General features: G+C 35.7%; 1 protein-coding gene across 4 annotated transcripts in view; it reads right to left on the bottom strand.

Moving 5' to 3' along the window:
- Positions 1–17466, bottom strand: part of LOC132281804 (ABC transporter D family member 1) — a 38762-nt gene extending 21296 nt beyond the window's left edge. The window contains exons 1-6 of one of the 4 annotated variants that reach the window (XM_059783473.1): positions 17159–17466; positions 15248–15367; positions 11055–11231; positions 10500–10650; positions 9250–9529; positions 1814–2038 (exon numbers count right to left, since the gene is read on the bottom strand). In XM_059783473.1, the coding sequence (XP_059639456.1) occupies positions 1814–2038; positions 9250–9529; positions 10500–10561 (567 nt within the window). In that variant the 5' untranslated portion in view covers positions 10562–10650; positions 11055–11231; positions 15248–15367; positions 17159–17466. The remainder of the gene's footprint in view (positions 1–1813; positions 2039–9249; positions 9530–10499; positions 10651–11054; positions 11232–15247; positions 15368–17158) is intronic. The other 3 variants (XM_059783472.1, XM_059783471.1, XM_059783474.1) reach the window with 3 other exon arrangements.
- Positions 17467–20399: the final 2933 nt, after the last annotated feature.

The following is a 20399-nucleotide window of genomic DNA, read 5'->3' as shown; positions in this document are numbered from 1 at the left end:
TTTGTGATACAAAGGCATCAAGGAATATGACTATTTTATTTTTTCTATAGAATGCACTGACCACGATTTAGTTTTCCAGTTATAAGGAATGCCTTGCCTTCCTAAACGGAAGACAGATGGGTATAATTTTCATCCATTAAGAAATTGAGAACTCCCTTTCTTTACATTGTCAGATGCTCAAGTCTCTGATCAATAATAACCATGATTTTGGACATCATACTCTCTTCTAGCTAAACATATCTGCCAACAATCTCCATTTTGAACTCCTTTTGCAAGAATCTTTAAGTGTTATAGTGTTCAGGAGATTCATGAATAGTTCACCCGCACTATGATTATGTGTAAAATTAGTAATATATTCTTGCATATAGAGTCAAATACTATGGCTGACTTTTAAATGATCTCAAGATTTTGGTATCAATGAGAGTGAACATCCAATCACATTATAAGAAAATTTACTTTAATATATAGTCGAGTTTCTCAGATGTATTCCCAGTTAATTTATATACTGATAATATCAGTGGCAATATATTTTTAAACTCGTAACTGGAATTTATCCATCTTTTACTACACTAAACATGTTTTCTACACCCGTGATTATGGTTTCGAAGAAAGATTTAACCAAGATATAAATCCACACAATCTAAACCCTTGGCCTGAATTCTCTTGTTTAGAAATCCTAAATTTCGACATATTTTACAATTTAGGACAGCTATCTCACAATTGCTTAAAGTCCAGAGCTTCAGCTAAAGCCAATTGCAAACATTACAAGTAAAATTGTTAACTCTAATTGTCATTTACCCAGTTTTCTTCTTCCTGTTCTTCCTTCTTTTCTTTCTTCTTCTTTTTTTTTTTTTTTTTTTTTTTTCATTTTGTTGTTTGACGAAATGTAGCTAGGGAGCACTGACTCTCCAGAGATATACATATATATATAAAGTTGTAGTACATTTGAATAAAGAAACAAGTTTATAGCACAGAATTCACATATAAACAAGTTTGAATTCTTTGTGGCACATCACCAAATTTATTTGCTAACTTGAGCCATAAGAAAAAGAACTCAATTAGAATATGAAATGACATTTGAAACGTGATTCACTAGTATGTGATACTGCAAATTAACCACAGGCTAGACACGCCACAGCAAAGATATTAATATGCATGTATAAAAGGGGTGAATGAATGATGATTAAAGGAAATAACTTATCATTCATGTTTGCATGGATGGTCAAAATGGATATCTGATGGAGCTTTGTAGCAGATCTGACAACATTTTTGGATGATTTACCCGATATGTAGACTAATATACAAATACAACTAGTTCATTTTTACTTCAAATGTAATGTAAATCCTAAGGACGATCACTTACATACAAGAGTGATTAAACTTAATTCTAAAAAGCAACATCAGAAAGAAGCAAGACATCTTTTTAACGGATGACCGTAACAAATGACTATTAGTCCTAGAACCTACTGTATTGGAACTCTAGAAATAAATTGGAGAGAATGAAAGGGCTACTGTTCCAACTTTTTTTTCCTAGTTGGTACTCACACACACTTGTATCTTCTGAGACTTAAAGCCCTGACCTCCCTTTGGGAAGTAAGAGGCTGATACCGCTAGGCCACTGGCCCGTTGGTCTACTGTTCCAACTTATCAAAACAAGATAAATTTATTTTTATTTTATTTTTTTTCCAACTTATCAAAACAAGATAATTTTTTTTTATAAAAAGTAGGGAAAAGATGGCTACCATAAGATAGAAAAAGTAGTTCCACCTCACATAAGCACATACACACGCACAAAAAGAAAGACAGTAGTTACCTGAAAATATTGTGCATGGATAAGCTTTGTCAATATTTTTCTGAACCGCAAACTCAAGGTCCCTGTTATGTACTTAGATGTAGAATAAATAGTTGACTGAAGAAAACACAGTAGAAGATTTTCACAAATCAGACGAATAAAGGTAGGTACGCGCCGAAGAAAAGCAGCACGGAATAGGAATCCTTGCACTTTTGCTAATCTATTGCTTAAAGCAGTTCGTAACACCTGCAAAAAAATAAATAAATAAATAAAACAAATACAAAAGCAAACAATTAACATAAAGACACTAGCCACCCCGTCCATAATCCATATCTCATGTCAATACAATGGAATGGAATCGAAACATAAGTTTAAGTTTTGGTGGTTTCTCTAGGAATAAAAACTAGACAGAAGCATTCGGGAGGGAAAAACAAACAAACAAAAAAGCAAAAACCTAGACAGAAGTCATAAAAATCCTCATAATTTAGGCATCCATGATCGAACACTTTCTTCCCAATTCGACTAAACCAGAAAATACAACAAAATAACAACCTCAACCGAACAAGGAGTCATACTCTGTGATTTTCTGTTCAAAAAAAAACAAGAAAAAAAAAGGTACTCAAAGGTACAGGTTTTAAATTTTATATTCTTCGGGTTGATTTAATATATCTACAATGTAACTTCTATAGAATGTACAGAATATAGATCAACAATTATTTGCCAAATTTATGAATCTACAGTAGCACATGAGAAAAACAAAAGGATGGATATCCAGATGATTTTCTTCAAAGAAAATTTTAAATGACATTCCAAGACTAAGCTTTAAAGATAATAATACCTCTAAATAATTTTATTTTTAAAAAATTTGACATGTAAAACTACACATACTACTACTCTATAAGTAAAATATAGATTTAAATATACACACACACACACACACACACACACACACACACACAAATAAATAAATAAATAAAAATTGGAATCTTCAATGATGAATTCCACTTCTATAGTTGTTGTATAAGAAACATCCCATGCTAGAGTAGCTAAGAAGAGAGACACGTGGACACTTAATAGACACTCTTGGACACATGTCTTACACTGCATGGATGTGTCAATAATTTAAAAATGAATTTCATCATTTCAAATGCTTAACTAACAATATGAACACACTTCTGGCGTCCAACCTTTTTTTTTTTTCTTTAAGAAAATTAACATTATGCATATGGTTACCACAAGGCAAGCATGCAATATCACATTTTCTTTGAGGAGAAAAATAAGATTGTAATGAGAAAGTAAAAGAGTAAAATATACATAATATAATTATCCTTGCGACATTTACATAGCTTTATCTTCTAAATTATGTAAAAATTAAAATCTAATTGAAATTCTATAATTGTCATAATTAAAATTTTAACACTATATGAATATAGTTGTGTTCGCGCTATATCCGTGCCCTACTCTTTTGGTATTTTATCTGTCGTTGTATCCGTGTCCTATGTCCTAGCTGATGGTACTTAGGTTGCAAGTTCAGAGCTCACAAACTATCTCCCACTTACTTATGGCAATACGAACAGGATGACGACCATCCTGACAACCATTGACATTGTATTTACTAAATAGGAGTATATTCAGCATGGAGTATATTCGGCAAGGTCATTGGAAGTGCATTTTTGTTGTCCCTGCACCTTCGCATGTGGAAATATTCAACAAGTGACTTTAAATTGCCATGGAATCAATCAAAGGGCTGTGGCAATTACAACTGCCCTACTAGAATATATTATCAATCACATAAACAAAGGTAAACGAATAAATAAATCAATAATTGAAGGAAATTTAATAATTTCTATAAAATTTTAAAAGTATAAAGCTCAAAGAAGAATAAATGTCTTCCATACGGGCCATTATAAAGGAATCCATCTAAATAGGATAGGAGACTAATGGTTTTAGTGACGATAACTTTACTAATATCTCATTCTCCGAATTCATTTTCATGTTTGGACAGAATATCTTCCAAATGATTTTTTTTTTTTTTTTTTTTTTTTGGATAAATAAAAATTATTATTATGTTACCAACAGTCCTAAATTTTCATGTCTTTTTTTAAGCATTTTTCACATGTTTACACCAATGCCTCAGAAGAATGGAGTAGATCAAGCGGTTGGATCAGGTTCAATTTTGGTTAAATGGTTAGCAATTAGATTCAGTTCAAGCTACTGTATGGTACTTGTCAAATACAGTGGCAATCAGGGAACGTAATAACCAAAAGGTAACACACAAATAAAAAAAAACTGTCCACCAAAAAAATCTTGTCTGGGCCTACTCGGACTACAAAAACAGCAAGAAGAAGGGGAAAATGGAGAAGAAGAGACTTATCAAAAAAAAAAAAAAAATTTGAAAAGAAGAGACAAGAAACAAAGAAACATACAAACAAAAAAGGATCCATATTTACAACATTTGATTAGAACATATCATGCGCTTGCCCCAAAATGCAAGTATCACTTACTCACAGAAGGCAATTGTGTTAGACATGAGTTATGGAGGTAAGCATTTAGAGATGTTCATGCAATTACTGCTGCCAGCCTGCCATTGTGTATATAAAATTCATATTTGAATTTTCATCACATAACTATAATCTATGTAGCACGGACACGAACACAATATGACACAAACACCGCGACGCATCAAATCCCACAAAGGCCACAGATACAGCGTCAACACGGCTAATATAAATATAGAATATCATTTATAATTTTATTAAACAATACAGTTAGAACATGTTACATGATTTAGACTTTAGAGGAGGGAGCAATGCGAACATCCTAATATTATATATATTAGGGTAAAGTGCAAAAAAAACCCTTCAACTATTGGCCATTTAGCAGAAAACCCCCGTGATCTAATAATTTGACAAATAACCCCCCTAAACTATCATGTTTGTTGCAATTTACCCCAATCCGGTGATTAGCCGGTTGAATTTGACCGTGAAGAAGCACATGACGGTCACGTGACAACCCAAAAATTTTTAAATGGCCATACAACCCTTTATGAAGTCCCCCCCCCCCCCCCCCCCCCTTCCTCATTCACGCCACAATGGAGGGGTCGGCTGTGAAGAGGTCGGCCGGTGAGGGCTCGGCCGACTGAGCAGAGAATTGAAGCGGAAGGACGGCGGTGAAGCTGTGGCAGGCACGGTCGGTAGAGAGGGTCAAATTGCGAAATCTGGATAGAGAAAGTTGGGATTTTCTCGACAAAAAATTGGATATATTTTCCTTTTTTGCTGGTCAATTTGTGGGTAAACAGGGATTTGGGGTACGAATCGAGGGATCGGAACGAAGACTTGGAAACTCTGTTCATCAGAGTTTGGAAACTCCGATTTCGCAGGGCGATTCAGTTCATCGAAGTTTGCTGCGTCGCCGGCGGAACAGCTTGTGGGTTTGGTTTGGTAGGGTTTTGTTCGCCGGAAGTTGCAGAAGTGAAACTTTATTGCTATTTGTTGTTGGCTAAAAGTTGCAGAATTTAGTTCATCGGAGTTTGCTACGTTGTCGCCGGCGAGCCTGCAATCAAAGACCGAACAACCCCGACATGTCTTAGTTAAGATGAAAAGAAGTGCCGGTGACAGAGCTATAGTAGCGAAACGACCCAGCAAGAGTGCAATTTCAGCGAAACCCAGAACAACGAGACTGAGACCCAGTCTCGTTGACACTTCCCTGAAGAAAAAACATTGTGTCAAATCCTCTTATTCATTAATCATTTGTTTGGCTCCTCTGTTTTGTTAGAATTTGTTGATTCACGGTACATCACAAAAAATCATTGTTGGGTTTTCTATTGTGGATTGAAAATGAGCTTCACGATTGGGGATTTTTTTTTTGAAACCCACTATGACATATATCTGTCTATTTTATTTCTCTCTCTCTCTCTCTCTAAGAATCTATATCAAATATTCATCTCTCTTTAAATCTAAATCAGAGATTCAATATCCAAATAACTCAGCAAGACAAAACGAGGTAAACTAGAGTCCATTTTTAGGATAGGAAGGTCTATTCTTAGACTGATTGGATCGGCCGGTGACGGAGGAACTGCACAACGGCGGAGGTGGAATGGACCGGCAGTGAAGTGGCGGCAGCAGCGGTGGGGAAGACAGCGGTGAGCTCAGCGGGCTGGTTCGGCGGTGGCTCGGCCATGGATGACTCGGCGGCGCTCAGATGAAGCGACGACTGCGGGGACAAGCTCAGATGGTGGAGAGGACCGGCGAGCAAGGTGGGTTGAACGGCGATGGGCTGGTTCGGCCATGGTTGACTCGCGGCGATGGGCTGGTTCGGCCATGGTTGACTCGCGGCGATGGGCTGGTTGCGACTTCGGCTGTGTGCGGATGAAGAGACGGCAGTGGGGACATGTTAGTCGAGTGTTTGGGATGTGTCAGACGAGTGTCCGAATTAATAAAAAATTATTTCTAAATTATAGACATGTTCATGAAGTATCGGACATGTGTCCATGAAGTGTCCGTGGAGTGTCGTTTTCAAAACGGACACAGCATCTTCGTAGAAGTGTCCATACTTCTTGGACTATAATCCTTTCCTTTCCAACCTCCAAGGAAATGAACTCTTACTAAGAGTTACTAATCGTGATCATTTATAGCTCACCTGTGCAGCAGGATAGGAAGGAATTCTTTAAGACGGAATCAATGTATTAAAGGCTCAAGGCGCACCAAGGCGCTAAAGGTCCTTTGGAGCCTAGGCGGGAAGCGTGCGCCTGAGTGAAGAGAGGCGCACAATTGAAATTTTAAACTACCATAAAAGCATTCATATCTCATAAGTCATATCAAATTCTATTAATTAATAGCAAATATAAAAAAGTAAATCCATCTATATAAGCATTCGAGAACCATAAAACAGAGCACAAATTTGTTTTCTTGAAAGGCAAAACAGAGCACAAAAAGAAATAAATCTTTTAACAAAAAAAAAAAAAATATTGTTAACAAGAAAAGAAAGAACAAAAAAATAGAGCCAAAAAAAAAAAAAATTTGATGCAAAGACAAAAGAAGTAGATGAAGAGAGAGAAGGATATTAGAGGAGAAGAGAGAGAAAGTGTTAAAGAAGAAAAAGGAGAAAAAATAGAGCCCAAAAAAAAAAAGATAAAGAGAGAAGAGAACTAGACGGAGAGAAAAGTAAACAAAGATGAGGAGAGAGGAGTAGAGGAGAAGAGAGAGAAGAAGAGGAAGAAAGAACTGACATGGATTCGTCGTTCGTCTCTGACACCAGAGCTTTGTTGATGGTCTCACAGTCTCACTCTTTCTATATTCGGTTGACACTTTGACTCTTGGACTTGCTTATTTGTTTATTCTTTTGAACAAAAGTTCCTTCTCTTATACACTTAAGCTTTCTTATTTGTTTATTAGGTTGCCAAAAGTACCCTTTTTGGCTTAAGAAATAGAATAATCATTATAAAAATAAAATAATAAATAATAAAAAAAACAGTGAGGCGCTCCTGGGCGCCTGACAAATAGGACGAGGCACGCGCCTAGTAAACATCAATGCACCTGGGATGACAACAGGCGCTAGACCCACACCTCAGGCCTAGGCGAGCCTTTAACAACACTGGATGGAATCCTGACAGAAATGGCTGTCTTGGTCTGAATACTTTTTATCGGGTGTTATGTTGTGGAAATAGGAAGGGTTCCCTTGGAAAGATATTTGAAAGGTGAAAGGACTAGCTAAAGGATTTTCCTGGTGTGGATGCTGCTTTGGAGGTAATAATTTCAACTATGGATAGCATCGGGAAAAGGGGTAAAATGATCTTCAACTGGTAATGCACGTGCAAGAACAATGAAGATTGAAGATACCACCAATCACCTTCTTCAGTTTGCACTGACACGTGACTTTGGTGTATGCTGCTGTCCATGACAACTGTGCGGTGAATTATGCTTCAGTCTGTGGAGGACTTTTTTGGTTGTTGGGCTAGCAGTTGTGTCAAGACTCAAGAGATCCCCTGTTGCATCACTATGTCTCATGTGGTCAGTATGGTGGGAGCGAAATAGGAAAACTTTGGAGGATGCAAAGCTATTTATGCATTAGGATTAAGAAGTTGATGCTGAATATTTATTATTTTTGGCTGTCGGGATATTCTCCAGGTTTTTACATTCTTTTGTAGATAGTTTGGACGATTTAACTTAGAAGGAAGGATTCTAGGCTTAGGATGCTATGTGAATGCACAGGTTTTGCTCCTATCTGATGCTCTTCTTATAAGACAATGTCCTGTACTAATATAAAACAAACTGATCTTTTCATTAAGTCTGAACAAGATTTATTAAAGAAAGTGAGTATTCCAGTAAGCCAAAAATATAGAAGGGTTTTGGGATGCAACATAACAAGCATAATTTTGTGGAATATGCTTGAAAGCACTTGGAAACATAGCATTTCTATTACAGGAGCTAAAAAAAATCCAAAAATGATGAATAGAATATAATTAAATTCTAAACAGTCCTCCAGTCATAAAATATATATATATATATATATATGAATTTACTGAAAGCCAACAAAAATGGAAGAACAACAATGAAAAACCAAAAAAAGGGAGGAAATGGACACTAAAGCTAGTTTTAGAAATATCAACTATAATCTGTTCACAGCTGAAATTTCATGAAGATAAGTTTTGAAGTCTGAAATGTCAACACAAACATTGACAATAGAAGATACTCCAAAATGAAGCAGATCCTTATGTATATGGCATATCCAAAATTGTAAATAAAGGTAAAGCATGGATCTATATGTTCTGTACAAAATAATGATTAGAAACCATTGATGTAGATGTTGAGTAACAGTCCCGTCTAATGATTTTCCATAAAAATTGTTAATTAGACAGATTAGAAGTATACTACAAATTTTATTTCTAAAACAAGATCTACCTTAGTTGATCAGGTGTATAAAAATGCATGGACGAATTAAACAAACAGAACAATAACCTTTCTTTTTATACATAAGTTTCCTAATTCTAATTTACCTTTTTAAATTCCATCATTTATAAAATAAGAAATTATATATTACACACACAGAAAGTTTTGGAATTTAACAAGTTTCAGGTACTTCCACTGCGCAACTTATGAAATCTCAAGTAACTTTGGATTTCTAATGACATCCCAAATAACTATTATTTTAGGTAAAACGCTTAAATTACCAACACACCTTAAAATTTTGTATCATCCTACCAATTTCCAAGCACCTTCAAAGGTTCAATCTATATTCCATTCAAAATATTTAATTTTAAAGGGAAAATTATTTAAAATAAAAAAATAAAAAACAATATTGGAATTGATTCTGCATGCATAGGGTGAGTTGAACAGGGAAACAAGGAACACAGCAGCATATAACGAAGATATGTCCACAAGGAAAAAGCAATTTTGGAAGGCGGACCATACCATATCAAAACATTAAAACTTCAGATTTGCTCAAAAGAAGAAGCTTACCACTATAGAAACTAAAGCTAGAAGGTCTCTTGCCCCCATTCGGCCCATATGAGATAGAAGAATTGCAGCTAAAACCTGAAGTGACCTTAATCCTCCTTTCTTTTGCCTACTTTTTTTTACAATATTATCACTTCCAACCACATCGTTTGATGGTTCTGTATGATCACTGAGCCCATTGCATTGATCCAAAGCATTAGGCCTTTTACAGCTATACCGTGATTGCATATACGCAGCCGTTCCACCAGCGATTATGATTCCAGATGCAAGCAGCAGAGTCTTCCTGTAGCATAATAGCAAAACATGTCTAGCAATGACAGAGGGATCTAACTGAAAACAAAAGAACCATATGACTGTAAAATGAAAAAATGACCATACAACTGCATAGCATGAAATTAAGTCACTTACAAGCACGGTTATGAAGTCGTAGATTCAAAGTTGGTGCAGAGGTAACAATGAATCATTATATCAAATTTAGACCCAAAAAAAACGAACGAACAAACAAAAAAGAAAGAAAGAAAAGGAGATTTTTAACATTTTTGGGAATATTCACTGTCTACAAAGTTTAAGCAATTCATCTGAATTTTCATCTAAACAATCACCATTATCAAAACAACCATAGGTGATTCTTAGGGGTATGAGTCTAGAACCTAGGATTGTAATTTTTTTCTTCCATAGTGGACTGTTTAGCATCAGGATGTGTCCCCATGGTTTCCAGTTCAGGTTTATGTAAATCATTGTCTCTATTTATTTTTTTTTTTCTGGGTACGTAAATTACACACTCATTTATCCTGTTGGGACTCGAACCCTCAACCTTCCATTTGGAAGGAGGAGGAGATACCATTTAGATGCATATAATTTGAACATTTTTCAATACATAAAAAGCTTTCTACTATTCCAGGACACCTTTTCTTGGAAAGTACTTAGCTGACTGCTCGAGTATAAGCTTATCATTGACCATTGCACCAACCAAACACTAGTGACTGCCTGCAACAATTGCTCATCCAAACAAAATGCATGCACCAAGAAGCTGCCAAAGCATAGCAGTCATCTATATATCATATGACCAAAACTTTAAATGAACAATGACACAAAAGCAGTTGCACCAACAGCCCAATTTCATTCATAAAATAATTAAAATCATCATATGGCAAGCAGATAACACGAGAACATGACACAATGGTAATATCCGAGATTTATTACAGAAATTTAAATTGATAGTGGATATGAGCACAAAGAGTAGGAAATATTACCTCCTTGAGGCCAAAATGCTTCGACCATGCTCGGTTAGCTGTAATAGTTGTAAAGAAGGCATGGCTGAAGATGAACCTTCCCCAACCACTAAATGTCAGCAACTGGGATAGCTAAACTTCCAGTTTCCAGAGCGAAGCAATACTGAAGAGTCTAAATTAAAAAATCATTTAAAAAGGAAAAGTGATTTTCCCCCAACAACCAGAAGAAGATGAACTAAGAAATTAAAGAAAAAAATTAACAAAATAAGATGTTTATTGCCAAGTAGTGAACCAAATATCAAATGAATAACTTTCAATCAGCATCAAGAAAACTAAGAAAAGGAGAAATTTTTAAGTCTTGGTAATGTCTTTTCTAGTCTATTCAAATGGCATTCTTTCAAAAATAAGAATGCCATTTGTTTAACACTTGGTAATGTCTTCTCTAGTCTAATCATTTGATTAATTCTAGCCATGAAACTAAAGATAGTATCAACTACACAATCCACAAGAGAGAGGAGAGAGAGCTCATGTTTATGTGCTGCAAGGTACCACAAAGACATGGGATGAGCAAGTTACCGTTCAAAAGCCAAGGATGCTAACCGTGCTCCATCACATGCAGAAGTCGATAAAAATACATACTTATTGAATATTGAAGATTATTTTCTTGAGCTTCAAACGACCCACCAAGCCTTCCTTTCCATATATAATTTGTGTAAAGATAATAGTCCTCGATGACAATCAGGCATAAGACCTCTGTAATTTATTCATTTAACTGAGTTAACCACACAAAACAGGGCAACATATGATAAACCAACTAGAAATATAAATCCAATGGAAACAGATACACAGATATAATAATAGAGTACAAGTTCAATAACGCATTTTGTAGAACCCCAAAGAAAAAATTGTAGCACTTGTTAAATAAAATGGAACGTATTAAAGAATCTAACCGAGCACGCATTCAACTCAAAAATCTCCCATAAGGGAATCCGAAAGTGAGCATCTCCTTTACGGTAATCCTAAAGTTGGTCATCTCCCATATGGCAGCCCTATGTCATAGTGAGCATCTCCTTTAAGGTAATCCTAAAGTTGGTCATCTCCCATAAGGCAACCCTATGTCATGGAAAATGTTACGAATGCCTATGAAATATTTCAGGCTGATTACAGATGGCAGTAAATTTATGTATGATTGCCACAATAAATATAAGATTCTACCAGCATATGGTACAGCAAGCAGAACAAGTTCCAGAAGCTGAAGTACATCCAAGTGAACCATAAGACTTTTTTGGGTTGTGGGGATAAATTATACATCTTTAGAGGAGATTGTTGATTTTTTGGACTCTTTGAAAGTTTAGAGGTCCTTTTTGGCCTTGTGTAGTTCTTTTGGGCTTCGCTCCCCTTTTGAGCGCTTCTATACGATTGTCTTACTTAACAACAAAATAAATAAATAAATAAATAATAAAACATGAGACTTTTGGCAGTCCCAATTTCCAAAAACCTCCACTTCTCTAATTAATGGAAACTGAAGCTAAAAGACTTTTGATGTTGTTATCGGCTTGATGGCGGAAGCTTGACTTGGGATGTACATTTTCATAGAGAGTTTCATGATTGGGAACTTACGGAGGTTGCAGAGTTATTAGCCTTACTGTATAGCTAGGTGGTGGAGGGGGAGGGAATGGGTGAGATGGTGTGGGAGGGTACTCCAAGAGGTATGTTTGAGGTTAGAGCTTTTTATCACAGCCTTTTGGAGATCCTAGGTCCTCCCTTTCCGTGGAAGGCAATTTGGAGGTCAAAAGCCCCATTGAAGGTGGCTTTCTTTGCATGGTGTGCCGCTCACGAAAGTATTCTTACCCTTGACGATGTTAGGAGGAGACGACAAATTGTGGTTAACTGGTGTTGTATGTGTAAGAAGACAGAAGAATTCTTGAATCACCTTCTTCTGCACTGCCCAGTGGCTAGAGACGTTTGGGCTATGTTTTTTATCGCGTTTGGCATGTCTTGGGTGTTCCTAAGATCCACAGTGGAGTTGATTGAGCCTTGGAGAGGGTGTCTAGTGGAGAGCCGAGCCAGGGATGTTTGGAGGGCCACTCCCCTTTGTTTATGGTGGGGCTTGTGGTGTGAGAGAAATAGGAGATCCTTCGAGGGTGAGGAGACACCTGTTTGGTCTCTCAAATACAAGATATAGTATTCTTTATTTTCTTGGGTTAATGGGCGCAATTGTAAATCTTTGGGGCATCTTTTGGATTTTGTGGATAGCTTAAAGCTATAGTAGTCTCCTTTGGCATCTTGTGTATTCTTTTGGAAGCGCTCCCCTCTTGAGCGCCTTTAATGAAATCTTAGTTATCAAAAAAAAAAATAGATATCAACCTTTCATATCTCATAGCCAATATTTATCCCCAACAATTAGGCACCACTTAGCAGCGTCTAGCATCCAGTCTGGACAGCAAAATGAAGAAACTGGGATGGTCCAAACCCTATAAAATGAGGATGGATTGGCCTTTCCAAATATTAGTATATATGGATTTTCGTAAATAATTTGAAAATCAGTCAGTTTTGTTACATTCATAATTACTTTTCCATAAACTATTAATTCTCCCATCCCAAGTCACACAATCCTTCTTAATGGGTGCCGCTCTCACGCTCCGAGCGCGCTCCTGCTCTCACGCTCCGCGCGCGCTCTCACTTCCGTTCCCTATTTGTGACTTAATTTTGCTGCTTTCAGGCACCGGTTCTTGAATTCACTCTCGCTCCCTCTACCGCTTTATGTGACATAGCTCCCACCTTATAGGCCAAATAATGGTTTATCTATGGCATTGTACTAAGATTAAATGCAAGCATATTACGTCAAACTCTTTGCTCATGAGTGCACGGAACACTCCGCATCCACTGTCGCCTAGAAATGGTAGTTTAAATACAACAAAACGTGGAGATAGCAATTTGTCTTAAAAAAATATAATACAAACATGATAACAAACATTAGCGAAGTTTTAACAATACTTTTTTAGTTATTCATATAATTGGGTAGAAGTTTTTTAAATATTTAAATAAATGAATTCCTATTTCTTTAGTTTGGAAAATTGCAATCTCTTTTTTTAACTACATTACCTTTAGGTTACTCGAGAACTCCATTCCATAGTCCATTGTCACCCTTGGACAAAAAAAGATGATGCAATGAATTTTTTTTCCCCCCAGTTTATCCTATTATGCATTTAATTTTATCCCTTGAAAAAATGATCTCTAGCAGATCCGCCCCTGCTTGTAAACAAATTATACATCAATTATAAGATACACTAATTCATCTCAATGTATTAAAAATACCAGCATTTATATTTCACAATAATCAATCACATGTTAATCATCAACCGCCACCCTTGTGGTAGACTACTTGCTGTTAGGAAGATGAAGGGTAATGGAAAATGATCAATCAATATCAGATAGTCAAATGAATCAAAAATTTCATTTGAATCAGATAAAAAAAATAGTAAAGAAGGAAGAATTTGCTTTGACCAATACAAAACAACTAGTCAGTAGTCTCCCCTTCGCCTGACCTTAACTCATTAGATTCAGCAGCAGAAGAAGCACGCTCTTGTTTTCTTGCTTTCTTGTTGTCTTGAATTGTTAACTTCCAGTAAGGCGTGAAATTCTCATTTTTTTTGAAATAAATCAATTACCGAGTCTTAGGATCTTAGCGCCAGCGCTTTCAAACTTTTGAACATAACACTACGTTGCCCAATCGATCATAGGTAGGGGGACATCTTTTGCCAAAGCCCACAAGCCCAAGAGAAAAGGAACGAAAGGAGGCAATTCAATAGAAATCCCCCAGCAGGCCAAGGCTCGAGAGTACACAACACTCCCCGAAGTTGCCTTGCTTGCCCCCATCACACGTTTCTAAAACAATACATGTTTCAAATCCTTCCATATTTTAGAGACAACATGCACTAGATGTCTTCAAATATGGGATTTTTTATTCATAGTTTGCACATCAGACATGTAACTGCTTGTATCTAACGCATATTCATGTGTTACACGTACTAGATATAAAACACATCAAACTCAAAGGATATTCACATAAAAGATCAACTGAAGGAATATTTTACTGGTCAAAAAATGAAATAGCTTAGTTCGAGAAAGCCTAGTATCACAACTTGGAAGCTACATAAACAATTCTCTCCGTTTTAACTAATCTAAGGTCACAGCCTATTTTTTTACCATAGGTCACATCTCAACTTCGATCCTCAATCCACATTCTTTTTGCCTTTCTCCTTTGCCTTTAAAAACCTCCAATTCATACCAAAACTCTCATCTCACTAACTCATTGATTTTCCCATGTCCTGTGTAACCACACACACACACACACACACAAAAAAAAAAAAAAAAAGGAGACAAATTTCCCTGGTTTTTCATCAGTGTTACATATGTATTTTAACACATGCTTCTATTTTGTTTATTTATTTATTAAATTTCAGTTCTATCATTACTTGTATTGCCCTCTCAGTAACTTCTCATTTTTTTTGCATTCCACACTCTCTAAAACTCACCCTCTCTTTAAACACAGTCTTTCTAAAATTTATCCTTATCTAAAACTCTCTCACACTAGTGTACCCACAGACAACTCAGCGTCCTCTTTCAAATTGGCCACTCCATGGCCATCACAGAAAAATGGATAATGGTTGTGTTCCAAATCATTCATCAACAATAGACTTTTAACATCAAAACAAACAAATGTATGATAAACCAAGCAAGATAAATCAACTAGTGAGAGAGGAGACCTGTCAAAATCAATAATCAAACATGGACCTCCACCGCCAGCCCTTCTCTCTCACTCTGTAAAATCCTTAATTTGACTCCGTCTTATACTAAAAGTCGTCTTCCATTCTCTTCAAAAGCTGCTGATTTAGTTCATTGAGATATATATATAGATATATTTAGAGAGAAAAAATAAGATAGAGATATATGTGTCTATATGTATAGTTGCTCTGATTGAGTTTATATATACCTTACTGCATACATATATATACATAGATAGTATAATATATATGAATAGTTGCTCTAATTGTATAAAAAAACATAACATAAACATTTACATTAATGAAGAGATCAAATGAGCCTGTGTTAATGATCAAACCTAGGGTGTATAAGTAATACATAAAAGATTTCTCAGTGTTAATAAAATGAACTCCAAGGTAATACCCAGGGCAAAAACTTCAAAAAGAAGAAAAAACAGTTGATAAGATTCATTCTAGTGTATAGAATCAGAAGCCCGTCCTATGTGTTAGTCTTGAAGTCAAACATAAGTAGAAAAGGGAAGGGGGGTGGGTTGGTTATTTAAACTAGAGAGGAGGCACGTGTATTTTAACCTAACTAGAGGAGAGGTCAGTGTAATCTGCTCATTTCTTAATTATTCATTTAGTGTAATTCAAAACTCATGATGTGAAAAACAAAAATAAAATTGAATCTGGAGTCGAATGAACCCTAAGAACTTCTAAGCACCTGAAACAGAGGATCAAGAACCATCTACAATGACCTCATTTTGATGTGTGGGTTACACTGCGTCAGCGGTAAGCTCTATATATTGTGAGAATATTTCAAATGTCTCACCCAAGTTTTTTAACAATATATCTGCACTCTGCGGAAAAATAAAATTGCTTGAGCATAAAAGTTGAAATCCTAAAGTCAGATTATATTGCAAAAACAAAGTGAGAGCTATAGATAGTAAGTAATGCTACCCTCAAACTTCACCTGACCTAATTTACAATGAAATTATGAAAATATGCAAGGTTTTATACAAGTTCAGATGGGGTTCCTATTTATGATTTAGGCAGGCTAACAATGTGTTTCCGGGTCCATAACTACGAGAAATGAAATAAATAAGCATAACATAAGTCACACCACGTGGCTTGGTAGTTGAAAGAATTACATAAGAGCAACTTTTGAAAGGTATAGCTAGTAAGTAATTCTACCTTCAAACTTCACACCCCCAATTTACAATGAAATTAAGAAAATATGCAAAATTTTATACAAGTTCAGATGGGATTGCCATTTAAGATTTAGGCAGGCTAGCAATGTATTTCCGATTCCATAACTAGGAGAAATGAAATAAAAAAAGTGTATCCCAAGTCCCACGGCATAGCATAGAGATAGACTAGGTTAAAAGAGGAAGAAGGAAAAAAAGTTGTTGATAGAATTACAAAAAAGCAAATCTAATCCCCGGCGTATTATCAAAGTTCTAAACGGAGCCATGTTTATAAACAACAAGAAGAAAAGGGCAAATATGAATAAAACCAACTCCATGGTGACTGCAGTAATGAAAATGAATAAAAATAATAGTAGTATCGACACCAAACATATATTTTAAAAATATATAGATACCATAGAAATCATAAATAAGGTCATAAACTAATTTTTCCATTCAGTGTAATATTTCTTAGAACAAATGAGCAGCGTTTGGTTGCTAAGTGTGGGTAACAAGATAAAGATTGCTTTTCCAATGAGAAAATAAAGCTCCATCCAAATTGACCTCAAAAAACAATTTAAGGCAAACTTTAAACTTTACTTGAATGAAGATAAAACAAAAGTTGTAGCTAACACTCAAAATCACAATTTCAATGCTTTTTCGCGACATTTCTTGGCAACCAGACAAAGAAACCAAAAAAAAAAAAAGTATAATTAAATTCCCTTACCTGATCGTGCAGTAAATCAGAACAACATCACTCTCTGAATCTCTCCAAAGCACAACACTCATATACAGAACTCGATCGAACTCCGCATGTATTCCGATGTGAGCTTCAATGAATCAAACAACAATCAAGATCTTGTATCAACATATAAATCCAATAATAGCTTCTTCCGATTCCTAAATCGAACACAGTAGAGCCCTAACTGTATAATCGCGACAACACTCCCCCAACACATCAGAGAGACACAGAGTTTATGACTTTATATATAAGAGATTATATTAGAGATGAAAAAAAAGATGATGGAAAAGGGGTGGGGAGCAATTTTAGCAACTTCCATTATTTATATTACTTTTATTATAATATCAAAAAGTATTCGGGTTAAATTTGTTATTTATTAAATTTTAGGATCATGTTATACATGTATTTATATTTACATAATTACATCATCACAATTCACAAGACCACTACTAAAATGAGTAATAAATTCAGATTAAAAATCCATAAAATATACTATTACTATACAGTATACAAAGATGATCAAATGAAACCGTTGTGATTTACTGTATTGTTGTTTCTGAACCAAATTTACTTCATTTTCAATTTCAATTTAAGTGCATTAATTTGGCACTCTCAAATATAGTTTCAAATATTTTGATATGAAATTTGGACTTTTAATTGACATGATTCCCATAAAAATTGGAAAATCATAACAACCCTTATGAGATCAAATGTGGATGTCAGCGTAACATTGTTATGTTTTTAGCACGAGTAATGATTTATAAATCAATCAATTTTTGTGATTCCAATAAAAAGAGTTTAATAGACTCTTTGCTACAAATATGGATACCACCTGATACGGATATAGTGATATGGCAAATCTCAAAAAAAAAAATATTTGAATATGGCAATAAAAATTTAATAATTTTATTTTTCTATATATATAAAAATTAATTTTGTGTTAGGTTTTTAAAATTATTATTAATTTGAATGTAATAATTAATATGACATAAAAGGCACAGGAAACAAGTATTTATAGTCATCACTTTAAAATTGGAATTTTTCATAACAAATATACTATATTATTGTTGTTGGCAAAGTTGTATTTTGATATTCAAACTTATCTAAAATGTGTTATGAAGTGTCTGAGAAATGTCACGAGTCTAAATATCTAACAAGCATATAGTATTGGATAGGTGTTAAAAATTAAAATATATATTTTAAAATTATGAATACTTTCAAAAAATATCCAATCATTGGCTCCACCTAAGTAAATAAATAAGCTCTCAATTTAAAAATTGTTGGCTTTCTTTCCTAATTTTTTGGCGTGTCCAAATTTTTGTCTCTCTACTTAAGAGGGTAATTTAATTCCCAAAATATTCTCAAACTTTTCAAAATTGAATTTCAACAAACACTACTTTTAAACCAGTAGTCTTATAAATACAGTAAATTATAAGAGGAAAAACATTAAATACTTATTCTTTAAGCCACGTAAAGCAGGAGTGAGAGTAAATTCGAAAAAATTAAGTTATAAATAGTAAGAATTTGAACCAAAGGCCGCTCCCGCGGAGTGTAAGAATAAAAGCGCGCTTAGAACGTGAGAGCAACACTCATTAAAATATATATATATGAGGCTTATTCCCTTGTAAAGTGAGACTTCTAAATTTTGGGACCAGGGAGTATGATGTGTTAACTTTATTTATAATTTTTAGGACAAATTTCCCAAAACCCCAAAAATTATTAAAAAGTGATCATAAAATTCCAACCAGTTTTAAAAACCCCCAACAATATAACAACGTTATCATTTTACCCCAACTTTGGCAATTCGCCGTTAAGGATATGTGAAGTAACTAAATTACCCTTATTATATTCCTTTTTATTTAAAAAACCAAAAAATCATATTTTTGAAATTACAATATTATCCTCTACAGTGTACCTAACAGTGAGTACAATATTAAATTCAAACGACGTCATCGATCCTCTCTCTCTCTAGCATGGCAACAAGAATTGGGTTACAAGAATTGAACTAGAGAAGTATTCACCACACCCAAGCTTACAAGATAGTCGTATATTATATAGAGAGAAAAACAAATACACCACCACCAACAATAGTCATCAGTCAATCGCAATAGTTTTCAATTCTATTTAAAATTCAATTCGCGTGATCAGATTTGCGATTGGGAGTTTTGTGAATCATCGACCTAATTTGCTAAATTTTCTATAACAATTTTTTAGAAAATAATTGAATTCGAATTCTAGGGTTTGATACGATGACAATTTCTTGATCGCCATTTATCAGCGAGCAGAATCGTAATTGAGGGATTAAGGTTTTGTATGGAAACTCGGCGCCGGAAGCGGGAGAAGGCCAATTCATCAGCCTCTTCATCTTCATCCTCTGGTCCCGCCACCCGTTCGAGAAAAATAACTTGTCTCTCTGCAACTTTGTCTTCAGTCCCCGCCACCGCCACCGCTAACACAGTCGTTGTTTCGTCGACCTCTACTCGTTCCAGAGCTTCTCGTACCAAAAATTCACTGCCTTCTCCGTCTTCTACACCGATGGAATCAACGAACGAGCCATTAGGGTCTGTCCCTCGTCGCGAGTCCGATGGCCGACGTGGAAAGAACAACGGTCCGAATAAGGACAATTCAGATAAGAGGGAAGGAAAATGAGCATAAAGTTAGGGCTAGGGTTAGAGATAGGGATACCGAGAGGAGCTCAGGATTGAATATAGACGGTGGTGCAAACGATGATGATAATGACAGTGATGGTGATGAGGGGATTATCGGTCACCTCCACCTCTTCACCGACATGCCCCACCACGCCTTCGCCCAACTCGCTCGCAAACTCGGACCCATCATCTACCTCAAACTCGGCCAAGTCCCCACCCTTGTCATCTCCTCCGCTCCACTCGCCCAACTCGTCCTTAAAACCCACGACCACGTCTTCTCGAATTGCCCCCAACTCATCGCAGCTCAGTACCTCTCATTCGGCTGCTCCAACATCACGTTCTCCCCTTACGGCCCATATTGGCGCCAAGCTAAAAAGATCTGCATCACCGAGTTACTGAGTCCAAAACGAGTCAACTCGTACCAACTCGTCCGGTAAGAGGAGGTGAACCGGTCGATTTCCACCGTGTTAACTCAATCCGGGTCCAACATTGACATGAGCGAGTTGTTCTTCACCTTGGCGAACAACATACTGTGCTGAGTGGCGTTCGGGAAACGATTCATGGACGAGTCAGGTGAT

The sequence above is a fragment of the Cornus florida genome, unplaced genomic scaffold (genome assembly GCF_030987335.1).
Source record: "Cornus florida cultivar Cherokee Brave unplaced genomic scaffold, ASM3098733v1 CherokeeBrave_3.0.0_Hap2_Chr11, whole genome shotgun sequence".
NCBI lineage: Eukaryota > Viridiplantae > Streptophyta > Magnoliopsida > Cornales > Cornaceae > Cornus > Cornus florida.
The sequence above is the reverse complement of the archived record's forward strand: the minus strand, read 5'-3'. Positions and strand labels throughout refer to the sequence as shown.